At 36.6% G+C, this 24,951-nt stretch overlaps 1 protein-coding gene across 2 annotated transcripts in view; it reads left to right on the top strand.

Annotated features, from left to right (window-relative positions):
• LOC114458259 (glypican-6-like) overlaps positions 1-24,951 on the top strand; it is a 160,525-nt gene that overhangs the window by 100,471 nt on the left and 35,103 nt on the right. For both annotated transcript variants that reach the window (XM_028440628.1, XM_028440636.1), the window contains exon 5: positions 22,442-22,572. In XM_028440628.1, coding sequence (XP_028296429.1) covers positions 22,442-22,572 — 131 coding nt within the window. The remainder of the gene's footprint in view (positions 1-22,441; positions 22,573-24,951) is intronic.

A 24,951-nucleotide genomic window follows, 5' to 3' on the forward strand; every position in this document is an offset into this window, starting at 1 on the left:
CTTTATCACCTTGATTTGGCTGGTTTTGTGTTCACAGCGCACTTTTTGATCTGCCCGAATGATGCAGTTCCCTGAGCTAGTCACTCGGGGGCGCCTTTACAGGATTAGAGACTTCTCTGGGCAAACAAAGAGAAATTTAAAGAAGAGGCTCTCATCAGTGACGTGCGTTGAGCACTAGGGTAGGGTAGGCAGGGTGTTGCAAATCGAGACCACCGATGTCAACACCAATGACAAGTTCATATGTTTCGGCTGGCAAGTGTTACTATAACAAAACCAGGATTGTAAAACACCATTAAAGAAACTTAAACAATTATTTAATAGCAGCATCCATACTCTCCCAACAAGATACATCTCATCATGACACAGCAGCGCATTCGTTGTTTGGGTTGGAAACACAAAAACTCGGAGCGAATTACAACAACAACTCAGAACAGCCTCCAGTGAGACACATCCACAAAGCCAATCCTTCCTTTTGTACCATTCACTGTGGAAAGTACCAACAATTTTCTGACCTTTCTTTTACTGAAGGTCTGTAGTTCAGGTGTTGATCTCCCTACTTGTGAAAGCTTTTTCCTCAAAGAAAGTTTTTTAGCGTCTCTAGCCAGTAGCGGAACAAATCAGAGACGGGCCGGGGGCGGGGCAAATGACCGGGCCCTTTAAACCCAAATGATAAAGCTCATGATAACATAATTTTACAACGTACACATGCCTGCAACAGCGGGGCTTACAAGCTTCGGCACTACAGAGAGCGACTATGTCATTTTGAAGTTCATCAAAAGGACATGAAGCATAACAAAACAAGAGAACATCAAAAACATTAGGATGTCATTAAAGCAAATTCAAAGCAGTTCACGGATAGCGACCACTTTATTTTGACACCCACTTTAACTATTTAAACACAGAGCCTGTATCAGTAGCTATGAAGTTTAGTAAAACTGGCACAGCGTCCAAAGGCAGCGTAGAGAGCTGCCTTTTACATAAATGGTTTTCATATTAGGGAACTGACTGCACATGCGCAAACATAAACACAGGCTATGGAAACAGCAAGGCAGCAATGTGCTTTTGGTAGAGGGTGTGGCCTCCTTCTGCCTTACAGCGAAGTGAGACTGTGCAGCTTCTCTGTCGCACCAGGAAATAGCGATGTTTAGTCATTTGGGCTTTGAAAATCACAAAATGCTGACACTTTCAAACTTATAGGTACTGTAGGCTATCGGAATTTTAAAAATAAATTATAATTATAATATGATTAAAACAAAAAATAAAATCAATTCACCCTGGGGTAGGCACTTCCTACCTTGACTGCACGTCACTGGCTCTCATCTATGAGTCAAAGCAATCGCATGCAGAAAGTTCTTCCTTATCCACCTGTTCTTTCACAACATTCAACAATGGAGCAGCAACAAATTGCTGTGCTTTTGATGACGAGACTTTGTTTGCATGTTTATACCGACCCAAACAAGGCAGGCAATCCAGGCAAATGAATCCTTGAGCATTTTAACTGCTCTGGAATTCTTCAGCGCAAACACACCCTAATTCAATTCAACTTTATTTAAATAGCGCAACTTACAACAATAGTCATCTCAAAGTGCTAACAAAATATAAAACTCTTAAGAAAAAACCTAACAATGAACATGTATCAGCTACAGGGGGAGAGGAAAAAAAATCCCTTTTAACAGGAAGAAATCTCCAGCAGAACCGTGCTCAGAGGTGTCAGCCTTCTACCCTAGGGAGGAGTAAGGAGAAGTGGTGGACAGCAATAGAGGGATGATGTGGAGGCAAGAATAGTGTTTGAAAACAATGTCCATTTGATGGAAACTCAAAATCTAAAATGATATTCCATTGTGCCAAAGTCAGTCCAGAAATGTGCAAACACAAAAATCCAATTAAATACAAATCTAATGTCCATTAAACAAAAGCACTCACTGGGAAGTCAAGGTAACCAAAAAAAGAAAAAAAAAACTCAAGAAAGAAACTTACAGACCAGAATACAAGAAGTAAAACATTTAAGACCTAAAAGTGAGGAGGGTATTTAGGTAATGAAGAACACCTTAGTGTAGTGGTTCTCAACTGGGACCCACATTTTGCCACAGTCATTAAATCGCGACCCATTTTTTTTTTTTCATTTAGGAGTCTACCAACCAAAGTTAGTTTTTCCAAAATAGCTGTTGAAAACACACATACATAATTTTTTTTTAAAACATAAATTTATAGATTTTCCTATGCAACATACATTCCACAGCATGCCTTTCAAAATTAAAGTTTATTTACAAGACAAGTCCAACATGATAGACCTTAAGTATGTATTTATGTTTGACCCACTTTTAGGTCCCGACCCACCGGTTGAGAACCGCTGTCTTAGTGAATGCAGGAGGGAATAAAGGGGTGACTCAATTCCTCACACAAACAAAAGACAGGGAGTGATTAAACAGATAGGAAAGCATTCTTCACATGCTAAACAATTAAACTAAACCAAATTACCAGACATTTCTAAAACATAAAACAGATATTCCCACATTGCCTAAGGTCTGCACTAATATGTCTTGGCTTTGATGTGCATTCTATTAAACATCTGCTGAAAGCACACCCTACTGTGCTTTGTTCAAATAATCCTTAAAAGTTTAGATTTGAATGCATATTTTGACATTAGTTTACATTATCAATGTTTTTCTATGCATACGTAATGTAAAGCTTTCAACATGTGATTTGAATGGCACACATTTTAAATGACATGACAGTAAGGGATACAGTTGAAGTAATGACATTAAGATGAAAGAGTCACATGACTTTCATCCCTGCTGGTTTACCAACAAGTCTTAAAAGGAACATATCGCAGTCATTAGGTTCCTACCTGGAATGCATGCTGTTTACTATTTGTAAGTGCTGGCTGTAATTATGAACGAGACGGGAAATGTATTCTGTGTCGCTGATAAAATGCAACGAGCAAACTCATAAACACTTCTTTGTTGTGGGTACAATCTAGTTAACAACATTGGTGCATCGAAATGATACATTGCGTAAGCACAGAAATGCTAATACAAAGAGATAAGACTTTAAATATGATTCAGTTGTTGGGAGAAATTACCCCTTTGTTGCTGTTTTTTTCTTTAAAGGGTGCCTGTAGTGGACATTCATATTACTGGTTATATAAAATGTGCTTAATGTATAACTAATAAACAAAATATACACATTTATTAAAAAAAAAATATATATACATTTTTGAACAATTTTTACCTGAAAATACAACATTGGGAAGCAGTCGGCGCAGTGTTTACATTAGGACCAACCTGATATTTTCCTCTTGATTTAGGTTTTTGTATTGAATTAGTCTGCTCTACAAGTTTGTTTTGAAAGAAATCAACCTGAATAAACATCTCGTATTATAGATGATCTTTAGATAGAGCTTGAAAATAAAATGTATCACCGGTACTCTATATGTTTACATGCACAAATCAATGTGTATTTTCAAAAATGTAATTCCATTAAAAAAAAACTTTATTTGCCCACTGGCAGCAATTGAAAGGCACCTCTGACTGGTAGTGCAGCAATTACAAAAACATTAGCCTAAATAGTGTACATGAAAAATGAATACAGAAATTAATCAAAAAACAAACAGGAAATCAAAAGGTATAAGTAAAATTTTAATGAATCGTAAATGCGTGGTACATAGTAGGGCTGGGTATCACCCGGTACCTCATGATACGATACTATTACAATATTTTTGGCCACGATAACGATAATATCACAATAAATAATATATTGCAAGAAATTTCATCCACGATACATTTCTATGTGTGTCAAGAAATTCAGAATTTATTGACTGCACCGAATCCATTTCACAGGAATTACAAAACGTCAATCAATTTACCATGAATGACAGTCAAGTAAAACAAAGTGTATATCGTACACACACACACTGTATACTGTTTCACACACACACAAACACACACTTTGTAAATATCTACTCATCACCTAATGTCTCATTGTGTATGTATTGCATTATCTCTGTTTATCATATATATATATACACACACATATATATATACACATATATACATATATACACATATATATAGTTATGTCTTGTATGTAATAATAAATAAATGCAATAAAAATAGATATTTGGCGACAGTGTATGGATAACGTATGGCAAGACGAAATATCGCGATATATCGTATTATCGATATTTTGGCACACCACTGGTACATAGTGCCAATTATTTTTAATGTATTTGTCACTCAGGCACAAAAGAGTATTGACAGTGTTTCCACTTATCAGGAAGTGATTTCTTTATATTTTACATTTTGGAGTTAGCATGCAACACCAACAACAGATCTTCTCTATTTTGTTCTGCAACCTATTTATTAAACCCACTGCAAAAATGGCAAACCTGTCCCTGCTTCATGCCTATTGTCCCTATAAAATGTTTTATATATGTATGCCTTTCCTCTTTCGTTATCTGTCATTTTGTTTATTCCAATATTTCATCGACCGTGGCTCAGGTGGTAGTGGGTCATCTTCTGATCGGTAGGTTGGGGGTTCGATCCCAGTACCTTACTATGTGTCGAAGTGTCCTTGGGCAAGACACTGAACCCTAAGTTGCTCCCAGTGGTCGACTAGCGCCTTGCATGGTAGTCCTGTCCCATTGGTGTGTGAATGTGAGAGTGATTGGGTGAATGAGCTGATATGTAAAGCGCTTTGAGACTGCTTCAGTGTTGTGATAAAGCGCTATATAAAATCTAGTCCATTTACCATCGATACAATGACATTCTGTGAAATGCACTTTTAATCTTTTATTACAAACAATATAATAACAACACAGGCTGAATCATATATGTCCACAATTGATATCTCAGTCACAACACAGTAGTATACACTTGGTAAAGGTCACTGTAAAGACATTTTCATCCAAGCTGCAAAAAGAATAGTCATTGAACAATGAGCATAAACCTGTGAAAAACTCTGATTTATTTCCACACCTGCACCGAGTGATTTCTGCCTCCCTGACTTCAGTATGTACAGCGGTGGCTTTGTGTGCACTCAGATGTTGAGAAAAAAAAGATTTAATGTGGGATGTTGAATTATACAACATCATCCGTCACCTGCCATCATGACAAATTTACCCAGCCCTACATCATGACAGACACATCATTATCATTTTTCTTGTCAGCACCTTGTTAAAACACCCTCAGAGAGACATGCATACACAGAGAGACAGGACACATGCTGTAGGTCTTCAGGCTTTCTCTGAGCTACACGGCTCTCGACAGGGAAGCAACATCAGCATAACATCATCATTTCAGCCACTTGTAGGAAAAACGATGGCAGGTATCAACGGGCACAAAAACTCCTCCTGCGCACCTTTATCTTTAAATTATGGCTTTGCGATTATGTTTAACGTGTCAATCAAGTTCCAATTTAGTATAAAGAGAACAATTTTTACAGATTTTTTTTTTTTTTTTACCCGAGGCAGCGACATTTTACTTGAGAGATTACTTTGAAACAAGTGCCCATTGCATGCCTTGAATGTAACCGAGTTCAGCTTATTTTATCAAGTTTCTGAATTGTTTTGCTTTTGCCTTTTTATTTATTGCATCACGTGTAAGCTTAAGCAAATAAGCCGTGACAACATTTGTTTCAGCCTTCACTTTTAAAGCTCATTAAAACATTTGACTATCTCCTCTGGGCAGCATGTTTTAGTCAATGAAAAAAGCCTACAATGTTCTACAATTCACCAACTGGTGTCATCGATAGACAAATAAGGTTAGGAAGAGTAAATGTTATTCATCTGCAATGCCACATTTGTTAGGAGTGGCCAGGCACTCTTTTATGTCTTGAAACTTTTATAGGGAATCGTCAGTAAACAGAAAGATTAAAGGTGCAGTCCGCAACTCTCAGATCCCTCTCTCCCCGCTGCTCTCTTGCCCTGTCTCCAAACTTTCCAAAGTCCCTCCCTCAGAGGAGCTAACAAGCTACGGTTAGTCGAAAGCTTCTCGCTCTCTATGTGCGCACACCTCAGCGGCAGCAGCAACAACACAGTGTCACTTACAGCAGCCACAAGGAGGCTGCTGCGCGTACATGAACAACACATGCAACATAGATTTCTAGTGTAACAGTTACAGTGACTGGAACCCCAAGAAAGGGGCGGGGACTGTGAGCAACAGCTGTTAGACAGTCCATCAAACACAATCCTGGCTGTGATTGGTTCTTTTTGCTTGGTCGCAGTGCATTCTGGCAATCTGCCAAAGGCAGCAGGAGCAGCAGGGCGGACTCAATGAGTCTGTTTATTTTTTTTACACAAACTGCTAGTTTGATGTAAGGCTGTCCTTACATAGTGACAACTTTAGCAAATATGTCACTTTTATAAGAGTTACAGACTGCACCTTTAAGTATACCAGAAAAACATGAACTAATTGTTTTAAATTCAAGCAGTAATCAATTTCAACTGTGAAAGTCATCAGTCGTGTGAGACTACGTAAAACAGAGGGCTAGATTTTATTGACTAAAAATGATTGAGCAAAAATATGACATTCAAAGTGGGTTTCTCCTCAATGAAATATACTTGTGAATTAATCATTTTTCCTGCTAATTAAGATTAAGGATTGTGTTGGGTTTGGCTCGAATCCTGTGACACCATGGTGTAAGCGATCCTTATTGATTTTATATGCTCATTTCTTTTTAATTGCGCGGATTGTGTCCCTATGCAATCTGATATTACCACAAATCCCTGGATGATAACAAATCCAGCTATTCTTTCCTTGCCCTCCAAGAGGTGATAGCTCAGAGATCATGGCCAACACCGTGTTAGTGCAAAACTCAGGAATACCAAACACTTGATAGAAATCATGCTGTATTATTGCTCTTCAGCTTTGGTTGAGTTATGTGCTTTGTTGTTATAGATATACAAAAAAAAGTTAGAATTTGTTTACTTAAATATTGACTTCGAATAGCTTCTGCTGCACTCAGCATGCTGTAACTGTGCAGTGATTTTTAGTGTCTGCTCTGCAGGACTCTTACATTATAAACTTCATTTCTAAGTTAAACATAACAATGACTTACACACACATGCATTCAAATACACTGTATTTCCATCAGGACCAAATTGAGTTTTTTTTTGTTTTGTTTTTTGCCCGTCAAGGTGTTGAAAGCTGGATTCAAACTTAGACAAGAGGAAATAATCTCTAAATCTTGACCATAATCCACATCCACAACCACCGTTATAACTCTGTCTCAAAGATTCACTGTTACAGTAAGTAATAATTTACTCAACATTGTGGAAATTATCAAGAAATGGTCGAGCATGTGGAGGAGTTAAATTGGCATCTGTGTGATATAGAAATATAGAAGCCTACAGTGGTGTTGATGTAAAGGATGCTCATATATCAATTTTATCAGTTCTCCAAAATTTGGTAACTAAATATAGAAGTTTAAAAGTCTCCCTGAAAAAGGCTGTCATCCTGTCCACTGTGTTTCCTGCTTTGCACCTGATGTGAACTGAAATAGGCATTAGCAGATTATCTCGAGTCAATGGGTTTATAAATATCTGGAAAGCCTTACTTTACCTTCATATGAGGGTATACTCAATACTTCACAGTATTGATTATACAGGCTTTGTCTTCGATCGAAAAGCATTATCTATTCATAACTATTCCTTCACTGCTGTTCCTATTTACATTGCATAGAAAAATTACCACTTGCCAGCAGAAGAGAAACCTATTATTTTTGAGACTTCAAATAGTCTTTAAGTAATCCGGGCGTACGTCAATGCCAAGAAGAAAAAAACTGAAATCCCACAAAAAAATTGTTTTTTACAGCTTGAATTGAGTTATGATCCAGTGCAGTAGAACGCCTAAGGAGACTCCCCAAAGGCTGCCAGATATGCTGGCAGAGTAGCAAGTATTTTGTAATTGATTCACGTCTTGTAGCTGCACACAAGAAAATACGTGGGGGGGGGGGAAATACTGAGAGCTCGATGGTTTGTTTTTGGGAGTTGTTTTTTTTCTCTTTTGATTGTTGGCAGAATTTTTTTTTGAGGATCTGAGCATTTGAGATTGAAGTAGCCATCCAAACATCCATCTGTCCATGCAATTTACCTTCCTATCCAATTCAAGGTCACAAGAGGCTTCCCTCCTTCACTCAAAGCATAAGGTGGAGTTCAACTATGGTCAGCACTTCTGCCCCTGACTGTGCCGACAAAAACAAAGTAGCGCGCAACCGTGCACATATTTACTGCGACTGTCAGATTAGAAACTTACATCTGATTTTTAAAAACAAGATGCAAACGTGCAGACTTTTTTTTGTTATTTGGCGTTTATAAATATGTGACACGCCATGAGAAAACCAGGAATGAGTTGGCATGAGAGAAACAGAGAAAAAGGACAAAAACCTCAAAGCTGATATCCGGAGTTTCTGAGAAACGTCTCGATGTCCCGCCCTAAACAGCCTCACTTCCTCCCACTGCCTCTCCCAATCTACCAGAAGCCACGCCTCGACTTAACAAGGTCACATTGATATAGGTCTATGAGTCAGGTAAGAGCCAAAATCATATTTACCTGTTTGCTGTTGTGACGCGCGACTTTGTTTCCGTGCACAGTTCCGCATTCACTTTGATTGACAGTCTCAAAAACAGGAAGTCGAAGTCTATTGGCTGGGCGAGCACGACGCTCGTTTCCGTTTATATAGGGGTCTATAGAACGAAGGCGGGACTTATATACATTAATGTATATATTTTTTGCAAACAATGCGAGGGATGTGGAATCCCCCAGCAGATCAACATAGCGATTGTCTGGCTATCCACACACTCTTGTATTGTTTTTGACCAATAAACTGCATGTTTAAGTAAAATACATGGCTACTTAAACATCTATTCTGATTATGAGTCCGACTAATGCTGTTTTATGAAGTGTGTGTGCAGCAGTTGCTTTATTGTCCTCCTTTTCACATCTAACCACATAAATAACCAGTGTAAGATGATATGCCATTGTTTATTTCTACCACTGCGTCGCATTAAGTCACAAACAACACGTCATCTCATCAACAATAAAGGCGATCCGACACAGCTGCTGAAAGTGAAACTGTTTTTGAACGCTCACGCAGCAGCACTTTGATTTAATGCAATACCGAAGGTTGGGAAATTCCTTGTGGCTGTGAATTGCATTTAAATGGTTCAAAATGATGCAAATGCACAGCCTTTAATTCTGCCCCCTCAGCCTGCTCTCAGGTGACGAATACTACACAATGTATGAGGACACCATTGTAAAGCTTAGAATCCACACTTTCAGAGTCCGCAAATAACTTAAAACGTACCCTGGGTGACTTGTTCCTGCTTTTCACATGACGCGTCACACGTGTATGTATTTCTTGCCATGTGCTTTGCATCTGTTCTTCTTTTTTTTTTTTTCAGTGCAGTGTACAGAAATCACAAACATGGTACCTAACTGCGATACAAAGGATCTTACAAATCCTTTGAATAAAGGTCAATGTGCAGCTAGGAAGCCTTCGGGAGATTGATTAATCTGTGGCTTTGTAGGAAATTTATTGAACAAAGGATTTGTTTAAATTACCTGCAGGCCTCCGAGTTTCTACTTAATTATCGTTATCGCATTCTCTAAAATAGCTTAAAGGACGGTATGAAGAAAAAGAAAAACACAACATGATATGTTGGAGTCCACATCCCCCATATCTTTGATTGTTTTTTAGAACACTGAGTCTGACTACCAATTACACTGTCTGCAGTGGTAGACAATGTCAAATAAAAGAGTGCGGCAACAACACGCTTTTTTTTTTTTTTTTAAATCTAATTTAGTTGACACACTACCCGACTGAACAAAGTTGGATACGTTTTTTGGTCTGTCAGCCTGTGTACTCTGGAGTTTGCCTTATTGTACAGCAACTCTCCAAATTGCAGACACAATTGTTTGTATTCACCTATACTTGACTGGTCACAAACAATTGCAGATGAGTAAAATGTTAAAGTTATCCTAAATAGCAATCAGCACAAGTTTTATCAACCATACACATTTTCCAACGTTGTGGTGACATCTGCAGTGGTCAGTTTATTAGAGTTGAGAGTAACACAGTTAATTTATGCACTGTTTTTAACACTTTTTCTGACGTTTAGTACCCTTTTGAGCGAGTTGAGAAACACTGGCAATGGAGTAATCAGCTGTCCCTGGCAATTAATGTAGGGTGTCATCAACTACTTTTGTTGAATGCGAAGTGATTGCAAGACATTTTCCCCTTTTGCAGTGGCAGATGGTGAAAGTTATTCTTTCCATTTCCAGCACTGAATCACCCGGCAGACTTCTATTTATGGAGATTTTTCGTCAATATCCAATGCATCATGTCTATCGTTTTTTGGTTGTGCCAGAAACAAAATATGCCTGCGTGAATTATTTAGAACAGTGAAAAGGAAGTCATTGAATAAGTACTTGAAAATTACTTGAATCTGGAAAGATAAGGCATAAAAAAAGATGGTTTAGGTTGATTTTGGAATTAATTTTAATAAAAATACGCAAGAATCCTTCATTTAATTTACATTAAAACTTAAAGTTGCCTTAAGGTTTGCCAAACCAATTTATTCAAGGCTGCATTAGCATCCGGGTCATTTTTAAATGGCCAGTTTTTCCTATGAGACTCCAACAGCATTCAAGACTATAATTGAACTAATTATTACATACTATAATTTTGAAGATAATTGTGTTGTTGTTTTTTTAAACACTTCTATTTTAAGAATTCAAATACAGCAAATGCGTCCATATTTCTGTAAAAATGTATCTTCATTTATAAACTTTTAGAGCCATTTACCATAGATGGGCAACAACAAAATCAAGGGTGGGAATTCAAAAGCCTAGGTTCAGGTCATAGAAGATCTAAGATTGCGTGTTGTGTGTTGGTGCTAGTGTACTTGTGTGTTTAGCTGGCGACCGAGAAAAAGATTATTCTTCTAACTGTCCTATTATCCTCAAATATTACTAACACATTTTACCTTTGGTTACAAAAGTATCAACTCTGCACTTGCAGGTGTGAGGATGTAAGGTCCCACACAGATTTTTTACACAAGTTTTACACAACCACAACAGCTTGGGGTCAATGCGTTGCAATATGCTGAATCAATTGTACCTATCAAATTAGGAGGATTATAGTTGGGTTAAACATGTGCTAGTTTGATGGCGTGTGTGTGCGTGTGGTGTGTGTGTGGTGTGTGTGTGTGCTGAAAATACATCCGTCAACAGCCAATATATGAGGAAAGAAGGTTTTCTTTTTCGTCACACAACTACCTGTATTCAGTATAACTTCAATGTCACTGTTGTCTTTTTATCATTTCAAGAGAATCTGGTCTTTCTCCTTATCGTTACGGATCACTGTCCTTTATTATACCGCCAGTAGAGGCGAAGAAAGAAAGGTGTCAACTAAAGTCTTCTCGGTGTTATGCAAAGAAACAGAACATTACCTGTACTGTAGTGGGAAGCGTGGTCTCCCATGACAGATTATTACAGTATATTGTTTGATCTGTTTATTCTGTCATTCGTTTTCTCTCCCCACTTTATTATGTATGGGGTTCCAGTCATCTGCTGAACTAGCATTGGGTGCAATTCAAGGTTGACTCTGAGCAAGAGACCAGTTTATTGCTGGGCAAGCTCGGAGAGACACAATAACACTCGCACAACAATTTACTACTACGACCATTACTGCGTTTTCCACAAGTGTATACATGCATGTTATTAAAAAAAACATTGTTTTTTTTCATCATTTTTAACTCAACAACAAAAAACCTTCATGAAGTTGCTTTTTAGCATCTGCTATTGCCAAAGTCTGTAGGCAGTTTGCTGAAATATCTCTCTAAATCACTCACGTGCAGGGGTATAAATGTCTTTTTTATTAGAAAACAGTCAAGTGTGCAGCCTGGAGGAGTGATGGTGGGGTGGTCAGGGCTGTGTGCAGTAAAACACCATGCAGTAACAGACTGCACCAATACAACCTGCAGTGTACATCAATAAAGAGGAAAGGGAAAAAAAAAGCAATTGAATAATTCAGGTCATTTCATTTGACGTCTCCAGGTTTGTTATTAGACATTATTACATGTGTGAACACCACCAATTAACCAAAAACAACAACACTATGGCCTAAGAGTTTCCAGGTCACTTATCACCGGATTGTATTGCTTTGATCTTTGATTCACTGTCTATTAAAACAAGCATAGAAGTTTCCAGAGGTTTTTAGCTATATAAGCTTGTTTGATCGAACAGAACAAGCTTACCTTTGCTCAGCACATGCATCAATTTGCCTTAGCCGCCCTGGTTCATTGCCTTTTACCTTATTTGGACCAATTTAAATAGATGGAGACCAGGAAGACGCCAATCTATTACATATTAGCGATCGACCGATATGGGTTTTTTAGGGCCGATGCCGTTACCAATTTTTTTTCCATCAGCCTGAGACGATGACTGATATGGACTACGGATTTCACAAAGATGATGACAAATGCTACAAGTCTCAATTTTTTTAAAAAAAGGAACATTTATTAAAATTAACAAAGGCGAGGTAGAATGACACCAAGTAAAAAATATTTAACAAATAATAAAAAGTAAAGTAAAAAATAGAGTGAGACATCTCATGAAATAGTGTCCTGAAAATAGCTTTGACCATAGTTGGCCTGACTGAAGATATATTTTATTAACAGGATTATTGAGTATACAGATATATAATTACAGTATTAAGCACAAAAAGAATCATGAATTATAGGCCATTCCAACACAACCCCAGAACATAAATTAGTAGAGGAAAATAACGTGATGTCAGATGCGCCTTAAGCAACAAACTGTTCAAGAATAAATATTCAAACAAGTAGTAAACTGCTTCGGAACAACAACTAAGTTAAACATTTAAAAGATGCATTGAAAGTTTAAAACCTGCCGTTGGGATTGAAGAGCTTGCTTCATGCTCTGCTAGTGGGGGGAGGGGCTCTGCAGCTTTGTCTCCAGCAACACGGAGCAGCCTCTGTCAGCCGCGCTGTATATAAAGCGGATCGGCGAACGCAGCAGCGCTTATCGGCAGATGCCGATAGATGTAAAACACGCAAAAAATCGGCCGATTAAATCAGCCAGTCCATGAATCGGTCGATCACTATGACATATATTCAGTAATCACAGTTGGACCTTTGATATTATTACACTTTAATTTGATCTCGGTTGAAATAAACTGTTTGAAAAAATGACTTTTTTCCGAGCTGATTCTTCACAATAAAAAAAGAGTAACATTCCTTTCATTTCAGGCAATTGTAATAACACAACTCCCATTTCTTGGTTTTTCAAATGCAATAATCTAACATAACAGAATGAATTCCAGATTGTATACCGTGAATCAATACCCAAAGGTAAATTAAATTCAAAAGATATATCACTTGCTCTTGGCAGAATGTTAAAGCTCTAGTGTTCATTGATTCATGGCTGAACTTTGAGTGTCCCCGACAGCAGTAAGTGTCCTGAGAGCCAAACTCTCCTCTCTAAAGAATGAAAAGAATGAATAACCTGTCAGAGCATCATTAATTATTAAAATATGTAAGTCGTCCAATAAAGTGACTATCGAGTGTCACGACTGCAGATGACACCACCTACAGGATTATGCAGCAAAAGAAATATGTATTATTTCTGATTCCAGTTTATATCTGAGCATGCACTATGAAGGAATGAATGATATAATGAAAATAACAGTAAATAGGTTTGCTCTGTAGTGTACGGTGTCAAAAGAAACACATTTTTTATGGTATTATGATCAGGTGTGGTTAGATAAACTGCTTTAACAATCAGAGTATTCAGTCTGAAGTCTCCCACACAGTTAACTAAATATTTTTTTTAGAATAAACATATGGTGGCTCAAGGACAACTATGATTAATCCCTTCCATCAGAGCAGTAAAGAGCAGTGCCAGAGGAAAATATAGGGATTAAGGACTGTACTCCAGGGCCAATGGTGGTACTTTTAGCAATGCTACTATGAAAAACAATTAAACAAAAAAAATATATATATTGTTATGTGTACTTGTCTAATCTAAGTTTTTGCTTTTCATAATTTGATCACATATATTTTAACACGTGGCTATTGATACGGAAAAGTATGAAAAGACTGCTCGTCTGCTAGTCTATTCATAGGTAGCGCCCCTCATTTGCCAGTTTAGGTGACGTGATAGGTGCACCACGTGACTTAAAGTTCCGTCAGTTTTATTTTACCTCATATTTATTTTTAGCTACCCCACTAACCCTTTTATTTTAGCCCTAACCCTAACCAAGGAAATACTCTAAAATGTTATATTTTTTTGTATATGTTTTTTTAAAGGTGGAATTTGCCATGTTAAATATGTTAAAATGAAAAAATATATATGACAACAGTGGGATTTGAACTCACACCAGCAAAAGTAAGAATTCTTGAGTCAGGCGCCTTAGACCCATTAAGCTTATGTAGAAAAGGTCCGGAAAACATACCCATAGTCCTGGAATCAACTTGACCCGTGATCCTTCACAGACAACTTTTATAATAATGATAATAATTCATTTTATTTAAAAGCGCCTTTAAGGCCACGCAATGACACTTACACTTTACAATAAAAACAGAATAATAAAAACAGTGTAATACATTAAAAACAGAATAATACAAAGAACAAGAAAAAAGGAAAAGTTAGGAGAATTAAGGAGAATGGGCATGTTGGAAGAGATTGTTTTTTTGTGTTTAGTTCTACCATTGTTTTTAAACTTTAAAAGAAAAGGTAATGTTCATTCTGATGATAGAAATGTTACAGGCATCACTTTAGTTGTGCTGCTTTTAAAACGCTCTTCTGTAGTATTGTTCAATTTTTTTCAACATGTAGAAACATCTACTCATTCAGCTGACTCATACTCTCAACCTATCAAATATTCATTAACCTATATGAAAAATAGGTTGTGAAGACTCCACTGAGAATATCATTTAGGTCTTTGGGTTTCATGGAATAAGTAACAGAATTGCAGCCAATTTCCCCCTTGCTCTCTTTGAATTCCACCGAGGTTTTTTTTTTTTTTTCCAAAAGCATTAGAGCAGTACTCTGCTAAACATAGGCAGGCTGAGGACTTCACAGGACTCGGTTTGGCCCCCAACAATGACCTCTAGCCAACTCCTGATGGAAATCTAACCAAGCATCACGCCCAATTTGAGACTCCAGAGTAAACAAACAGAAGAGCTCTTCAAAGGCACAGCCACAAACCAACTAAAAGAAGTCCATCTGTGGCTCTGTGCACTTAAAAGCTCAAGCCTGACATGCTGAAGAAAAACAGCTCGTAATAAATACTGTTTTAAAAATTCAAACCATCAAATGTTGTTGATATTGAAAATATCAGAATACTAAAATATTAAAGCACTAAGGTCTTGATTGATCGGTGGAATTTTAATGGTGAGCAAGATAAAAACAAAGTGCTTGGACTGATTTAATCGGAATTTAATACATCCTATAATATGCGTTGTTGCTCATTATCAGGAAAAATACTAAAATATACTAAATAGAAACTCATGTAGCGCCCATCTCACGTAACTAAATTATTAACATTCTGTTATTGTGATGATGTACGATGAGCATTAATACTGAAGTGAAATAATGACCTTTTTAAATTACTGAAATAAACCTTTTGATGGCGGTGCCTCCAACTTACTAGGAAAAAAAATGTTTACTTTTATTCTACTAAGTATTTTCTTAAACATTATCTCTGATGAACCTAAAAAAAATAGAGATAACCCTTAAAGAAAAACACAGAAGTAGTACCATGAAACACACAATTAAATTGTCAGTCTCTGAGCTAAAGGGTACGCGTTTGTTGCAGGCCTGATGCTGGTTGTGATTGTTGTGACCACACAAACATAAAAGTGGACTCTTCACCTGCAAGTGAAGCGCAAGCTCACTAAAAAGGCACATGCTCTTGAGTACTTACAGAACCTCTTCCTTAGCAGATGGAAGGAAGTCGCAGCAGGCTGCGGCCTACACCAGTAGAACCAGCAGGTGGAAACAGCTCCACAGCAGTGGGAACCTCAGAATAACTATGTTCAGCAGAAAGTCTCTCTCCCTTGGTCCACCATTCATGTCAACAGTGCAGAACCTCGTGTAAACCCTGCATCCAACACTGGGTTTGTCTCCATTTAGCATAGTGCTACGTCAACAGCAGAATGCCAACAGGCCTCTAAACCTGTGCACACCCAAGTTCCGCCTCTCGACATCTGATTGGACAATCACTTAAAGAGTAACCAATCCCCTGCTTTCTCCTGACCTTCCACCAAGAGGGAAATTCAAAAAATGCCTTGATTATGGGCGGGGCTCCTGGAGCAATTAAGACACGCCAGGTCTATACTATAAATCTTCAATGAACAATCTATGCTATGCTAACTAGCTACTCTCTATTTATTCTTCTCTCAATCCAACCCTACTCACCACAGATTGTAGTGCTAGTTTCTATAAAAGGGGCGGGGCTAACAGTGCTTTTTTGTGACACAAGATGGTCCCAAAATGTCACATGATCTTGTTCTCAGCCAAAAGCAAAAATCAATTGTAATAGCCGGGTTTCAACTCATGGAGGGCAGTCACTCTTACACTTTACAACTAATCAGCCAAATTGAAATGTTGAGTAAAATGTTGAGAGTTGGACCCAGGATCAATCAACAGCACTACTTCATACCCAAATACATTGTATTTAGCAGAAAAAAGTTTGGTTTTGGGGTTTAGTTACTCTTTAAACTTGACCCACTACCAAAAATAAAATCCATAACTGACAACCAAACAATTTAGGTTTAATCCAGACCATGTTTTTTTCCAGTACATCTCAGTACAATAAGCTTGCAGAAGTGCAGGGTTTTTACAAAATAAGGAAAACCTACAATGTTGTTTTGTTTATTTAAACTATTTATAGTCAATAAATGCATAGCTTATTTAATCTCAATTGGCAACTTTAAACTGGGCTACATTTTTTCTTAGACCAACAGGTCATTTTCCTATTTACAACATGTTGTAACTCTAGCATAAAATAGATTGTCGATTGATTTTTGCATTTCTAGACTAATAATTTCAGTACTAAGAAGAAAGCATGAGTTTTATGCTACAGTTTGAATTTCTCTGGAGACCAAAACATTATGTATAGCAAATCAAAAGGAAACCGTTTTATATGCTATTAGGGTTTCAATCTTCCTAAAGCGAAAAATAAATCATTGTAAAGGTTTACTCAAATGTCCAATAAAGCTCAAATGGTTGATGTAATCATGAATGTATCAGCATAAGAGACACGTCCTCGGTCCAAAGGGAGGGATCCCAAAGGTACCAGGGTGTCTGGAATCATGCAGTGTTTCTCAAATGGGGTACGTGTATCCCTAAAGGTACACAATGGCACTACAGGGGGTACTTGAGAGAGAGGAAGGGTTAGGGTTAGGGTTAGGTTTAGCCCTAACCCCTAACAAATAAAAGCATTGAGTTTTATAAAGTTTATTTTAGTCAAAAATTAAATCATACTAAATATTACCTGTATCTCACAAAAGAACAACAAAAACACACAAAATAAGAGAAAAACATACTGAAAATGTAAAAAGAACAGACAAACAACTACACAATACACAAAACAACACCAAAAAACACACACTCTGAGATAGAATAATTTAAATAATACCAACAACAAATGAACTACAACAAAAAACACACAAATAAGAGAAAAATATATGGAATAATAAAAAGAACAAACAACAAAATACACAAAATGACACCAAAAACTTACAAATGATGATGGAAATGATGTTGAATACAACATGAATTGAAAAATACAAGAATCAGTCTTGGTCCCACATCAGGAGGGAGTGACAGGAAATAATAAAAAAAAAAAGGAAAACTATAGAAATAAACTTATTCAGGAGGCTCTAAATACTATTTTATTCCACTTATTTACAAAATGAGATTCTTTCAAATTTGTTATGCCCTATAGTTGTTTTCACACAAAATTCTAAGTAAAATGTTGTCGTCAGAAATGTACTTGAGCCAAAAAAGTTTGAGAACCACTGGGGTTAGAGTGTATGATGTTTGAAAAGACCAGAAACCCTCAATGAGCCCGGGTAGCGTCTCTGAGAATGTGTCCAGGTTGCGTTAATCGTTTAAGTATGGAACAAGAAGAGTTTGTGTCAGCATTAATAGAATAGTTTGCCACCTTTGAAGGAAAGAACTGTTAGGTTACAAAGTTAGGATTGAATATCAGAGCCCTAGATTATGATTTAATGTTGCAATAGGTTTTTAATATATCCCTGTAGTGGCTGGTGCATTCTTCTCTGTTCTCACCTGTCAGTCTAATAGCCTATACTGTCATTTGCGATTGAAAGGAGGAAGATTTTATGTTTCTGTAGTCTCTTTGAAACGTATGGAGAAAAACCCAGCAGGAATTGAATATGCTTCTGAAAAGATTCAATAGGCTGTCCCAGTGTAGTTTACTGAAATTTTAGATGTAAGCTTTTCTGACAAAGACAAATACATTTTCCACACAAGTGTAGACAACACAGTTTGAATCCTGGCTGACAGGGTTTAGATTTAGAGGAAATATATCACTCTGCTTTGGTCAATGTTTTTTCTTTAAAAAAAAAAAAAAGAAAGAAAAAGAAAAAACCAACAATCTGTCATTTTATTTTCTCAACCTTTGCTCAACCTTTGCCCACAGCAGAGTAACTCCAATTGTCATTCGGACCTTAACTCCTAAGCTGTCAGAACAGGAGCTGAGGTTTTCACATTTTGACAGACAGAACAGCTAAACGACCTTGTGTGTCATTTATGAATGGAGACTTTTTGTTTGAAACTGAGTGGCAAGGCCCATTGATGTCATACAGTGATACAAATGCAGTTTGCATATACAGTTAATGTTAGTAAAGACTAAAAAAACATCACTACTTGGGATGTAACGATTCACTCAACTCCCGATATGATTCGATACTGGGTCTCACGATTTATTTTACAAAATGAGACTGTAGACAAATTATGACTGAAAAATATTCATTCTTTTTCTTCGAAATAAAAAATACTGTACTATTTTATTTTACCTTTCATTGTCAAAAGAATCAATTGATAAACTATGTAAAACAATGCAATTTAATTAAAAATAAATCCTGAATTGAATAAATAAAGAAATAGGACAAATGAAGAAGAAGCCTATTTATTTAAATTCTGGCTCTATAGTAAACAATGCAAAACTACATAATAGTTCCTTTTCTTTTTAAAAGTGCAATTGAAAATTAATTTTGTGCCTTAACAATTGGACTTTAAAACAAATCCCATATCAAAGAAATAATATAAATAAACAAACTATGGCTTTAATTATCTCTCTCTCTTGTTTCTCCCTTTCCTCTCTGAGCTCCTCTTATCTTGGATTTTATGTGTTACTCTTTCAATTGGTCTTAGGGAAGCCAAAATGCTTCCACACTTATGATTTAAAACAAGGTGGTGCATCCTGAATTTTAAATTCTAAATAGATAGCGCCCTTTGCTGTAAAAAATAAATACATAAATAAATTATTATTATTTAATTTTTTTTTTTTTAAGTACTTCGATTCAATTTCAGAGTATCAATGTGAACCGTGACCCCTTTGAATCTATTTTTAACTGCCTCACGATTAATCTTTACATCCCTAATCATTACACATTTTAAACAGACAGACGTAGGTTTACTTCATTACCCCAGGGCAGGTGTCCCCAACATGGTGCCCACGGGCACCAGGTAGCCCACATGGACCATGTGAGGGGCCTTCCAATTAGCTCAGAGGAGACATTTTACCTCATCTCACCTGGATTAAAATACTTGGGGAGCTGAAAAAATACCATCTCAATGAAGACAATACAGTGTATAAAATTTTATACAGTTAAAATGATATTGAATATGGTTTGATTTGATTGAATTTGATTTATTTATTTAATTTGATCATGTAAATGGCAACTTAAAAACTATTTAGAATAAAATAAAATAAATTGACATCAAGAAATAACAACAAAACAGTATCTTGCATCTTCAAATTCTTACGTATCTCAGTTTACATGAATGAAATGTTTTTTTAGTTAATGTATTTGAAAGGCTAGAAAAAATAACTTTACTTTGATAACTCATTGGTCAACACATGCTAATTGCTGATTTCTTGCAACATCTCAAGCATGCATATTTAGCCGGCACGCTGGCAGTGAAATGAATCCATTCCCACACAATTAAAATCTCTATTTTCTTCCAGAATAGTGTTTCAGTTCATATAGTTATCTCACCAGGGTTTTAAAACTTAAGGTTCGCCACAGGTGCAAGGAAAGGTTTGTAGATTTTCACAGTAGAAATAGGAAGGTGGTAGAGTTATTGCATAACGTGATTTATTTTTTGGTTGACAAATTGTTTTATCAGTATTTTATTTGGTGTCAATGTCATTAATCATTATTACCCTCTGTAAGAAATAACAATTCATTATTTCAATATTTTTTGAACTAAAATCTGATTTAATTTACCGGCTTCAAATATCAAAGATCAGTACAGATGACAGATGTAGTCAGAGCCTTAGAAGAGTTAAATACTGCTCTATTGTTGGAATCTTTCCAGTGAAAATAAACATTTAAAGATGGTTAGCAACACAAAGTTTTGTCAAATATGTTCAGGTATTGCAGATAGGATTTAGTTGAAGATGCTGCAGATTTGGTGTTTGGAATGTGATACCTTTAAACTGCGTATTCGTGGTCGGGTCACGGGGGCAGAAATGTTACAGTTAGTTAAAAGTTGTTAGTGGCTATTAAAATAGAAACATGATGATTTCCTATAACATAACATGCATAAATTGACATGCATTTGCATGCATAAATTATGAAAAATAAAGTTTTGCACATTGAGATTTAATCATAGGCTATACATTTTGAAGTTGCTGCTGCTTCTCTTCCTTCATTTTCTTACCCTTTAATCAAAGTGGAGCAGTGAACATGTAGTATTTAAGAAGTGTATAAAAAACCACCTACTCTTCAGATGATTCAGTATCTTTGAAGTATATCATAGTTTCAGAAAGGTTTGTGACTGAGTAACATATAGCCTGAACCTGCTCCATCCTTCTGTGCTCTTTAGTGGCTGCTGAATTGCATGTAATGTGAAACCGTTACCACTGACAAAAGGATGAATTTGGATGGAAAATGGAATGTGTGAACATTGTAATAATATTCATTATATTTGATCATGATTAACGTACTAATAAGTCTGTGGAAGACTTTCAGCTCAAAGACTTAGCGTACCTCGTTTGCTCGTGTTCCCAGTATGCATGCAGGTTTACTCCTAGGAATAGATTGATGGTTGGTTACCACAAACTGTGATGCCATGCACAGGAACCAAAAAATATTGTTATGGTTCTAAAGAATAGCATTATGATCCTTTTTAAATGAACTTGTTTTGTGAGTAAGGTCAGCAGAGATGCAACGAGTACTGATATATCCAACTCAAGTACAAGTACTGTTACTCGATTGAAATTCATAAAATACTCAAGTACAAGTGAAAAGTAGCTCAATTAAATAGTACTCAAAATAAAAGTTACTAGTTACTTTCACCCACACATTTATTTTTGTTAATAAATCTTGCCTTGCATACAGTAAACATCTCATATATAAACTTAAAAAAGGAAAAGACCAAATTTTTGCAAAATTGTAACTTAATTTATTTTCCACAAAGGCATCTGTATAAAATAAAAGGTTTGTCAAAATGTACAGTTATTTTTTTTAAAAAATTCACCAATTAATTCAATTCAAAATGTAAAAAATATGTTGCGCTGCATTATGTTTAATCTGATTGGTCGGCTATGATGTGATGCGTTTGATTGTTGTCACAATTTCCGTTGATCATTTTGAAACAAAAATAATAATAATTTACTCAGTAATGGTTGGGTGTAGAAATGTAACGAACGGCTTTACTTATTTTAAAACGTACTTAAGTACATTCAAAATTATTGATTTAGAAATATACTGCAAAAAGTAAAAGTACACATTAAAGCATCTCAATTACAGTAAAGTGAGTACTTGTAATCCATTACTTTCACCTCTGAAAGTGAGTGACTAATGAGCACATATTATTTTAGGGGAATTGCTTTAAAAAGTACCTACTTGTAACTGTGCACTATACTTCCCACCTATTTTTTACTTGGTAATAAAAGATAAAAAAGGCTGCATGGGTTTATTGCGTCTGTGGTGGTTGTCAGTCAAATATTTGTAAAGGAAACTATTGTAGGAAGTCGCTGAACCGTTTCAATAGCAAATGACAGGCTCCTCGTCCCTCTGGGTTTCGCCTTGGACTGAATTAGTATTCATAGATATTCAGCGTGTCTCTCATTGAGGTGCATCTATTATGAGAAGGTGGGAAGCTTCTTTTGAAAATGTTCAATGTCTGTGAATTGACATATCTTGGGTTTGTTGCAGACTCCATGTTGCTGGTGGCCGACAGACTTGAGGGACCTTTCAACATAGAAGCAGTTATCCAACCAATCGACATCAAGATTTCTGAGGCAATCATGACCATGCAGGACAATAGCATGCAGGTGTCAGCCAAGGTAATGCATTTAATGTTCTTTTCTCAACTAAAACATTTGAAAGGCAGATGTTCTTTTATGTGTAATGAACTGTTCAAATGGTGTAAAGTGGGCAGTCTTTATAAAAGCCTTTAGAAAAGTCAGGATAAATACATCGTCAAATTCTCCCCATTTTAAAAGGACAGCAACTTACCTATTGTCTGTGTTCTTAAAGCTTCATTTTGAGAGTGTTCAGCACACAGGTTGATCAGAGAATGTAATCATTTCTCTCACTCTAACTCTACCCTTTTACAAGCTTTTGTGCCATAAATAGTACCCCAATGGATGTACAGAACTTTTAAAAGCCTTTTATTCATTTTGATGTTAAAGGCATAAGAGTTGTGATCATGATTAAAAAACTATAACTATTGGAAAAAAGACAATCTCTTGCTTTAACTGCTCAATCCCACACACAGACAGGACACTGTAAGGCAAGGCAAGGCAAATTTATTTGTATAGCGCATGTCATACAAAAGGCAACTCAATGTGCTTTACATGGTAAAACATTCAACTGTTTAAAATCAATAAGAACATTTAAAATCATCAGTAAAATCAATTAAAATCATCAACAAACACATTAGATCAACAACATGACCAAAAATCTCCCTCTCAGTCATATGCAGTAGAGAAAAAAGTACCTTTAACTTTGATTTAAAAATGTTCACATTGGATGTTGACTTCAGCTCTGCTGGCAGTTTGTTCCACTTCTTTGCAGCATAACAACTAAACACAGCATCACCATGTTGACTGTGAGCTCTGGGCTCCACTATCTGACCTGTGTCTATATAGATCTGAGAGACCTGCAGGGTTCCGTAGACGGAGCTAGAGAGGAATTCTAATGAGGTCTTTGATTTGGCAAACGTGGTGGTTCTTAAAATCATTTTAAGGTCACCTTTTCTGAAAACAATAGACCTGGATATGTTTAAAGTTTGCATCGTAATATAGTCCATGTCTGTTCATTCATGCAGTATTATTTTTAAGTTTAATTTTTAAAGCTGCTTCTATAATAGTGGCTTTAAAATGGTGCAAGTGTTAAGTCCCAATGTAAGAAAAAGAGCGTTCTAGTCACTGTTACTTTTGTCGACTACATTTTTTAACCGACAATAACTAGACTATGACTAATGACAAATGTGGGAAAGCCTGGACATTGCCAGCTAAAAACAGCATTAGAATCCTCAAAAATTACTATTTTTTGATGATTTTTTTTTGTATGTTGGCAACACCTTATACTCTGCTCTCATTTTCTTCTCAAGCCAATAAACCACACTCTATTTTAACTGTTAATGATAATATAAGCCAGGCGAGGATGGAAATAATTGTACTCTCATGTTCATACTACAATAACTCAGTTGTACTGATACCTACAATGTCCGAAATTATTCTTGAGAAACTTTTCCGAAATCTGGGTGGACCTTAAAGGTCCCATATCATGCTATTTTTCACCCATCTTAATTTGTTCTAAGAACTCCAAAAACATAGTATTTGAGGTTTATTTTCCCAAACTCGCCTGTTTTTACAACGTTTTAGCTTCTGAAAAATGACTTTCTGAGCAATGGGCTGTTTTGGTGCCTGCTTATGCATATTCATGAGTGGGCGTGTCTATAAACATTGACTTTATGCCTCGCTTGAGGGAGATCAGTGAAGACCAAAGCGATTTTATTTTGCTATCCACACACTGTTGTTATTGTTTTCAGCCCAAACACTGCACATTACAGTAAAACACATGGCTATTGTGATTGTGAGTCCGTCTCAGCGCTTCAGAGTCTGTGTTTATCCAGCAGCAGCAGCAGAGTCATTCAGCTGCTTCAAACACTCACCGGAGTGTTAAGCTACTAAGTCACTTTCTTCTCCTCCTCCTTTATTTTCACTACAGGAATAGAACATTTAAGGTGATAATCATTTGTTTTGTCCAACTGCTGCGTTGCATTGTGTTACAAACACGTCAGATCGAGTCAAAGGAGATAGGAGGCAATATAACGGGTTCTAAAAATGTGTCTACTCCCTGGCGCTACACCGTTGCTGCCCACTGTTCCTTAGGGAGGGGTTAAATGCAGAGAATACATTTTGTGTATGTGGCTTTACCTATATGACAATAAAGTATAATATTTATTCCTTTTCACTAAAATGGCAGGTTACACAGAAGTGCCTGAACACATAGTATGAATGTAGTGTGTGAGTGAGTGTTGGTGGTGGTCGGAGGGGCCGATGGCGCAATATGGCAGCCTCGCTTCCGTCAGTCTGCCCCAGGGCAGCTGTGGCTACAATAGTAGTTTACCATCACTAAGTGTGGAGTGAAAGAATAATGTCTTAATTCTGTAAAGCGACTTTGAGTGTCTATGATAAAGTGCTATATAAAACTGA

This window comes from Gouania willdenowi, chromosome 3, assembly GCF_900634775.1.
Source record: "Gouania willdenowi chromosome 3, fGouWil2.1, whole genome shotgun sequence".
Taxonomy (NCBI): domain Eukaryota; kingdom Metazoa; phylum Chordata; class Actinopteri; order Blenniiformes; family Gobiesocidae; genus Gouania; species Gouania willdenowi.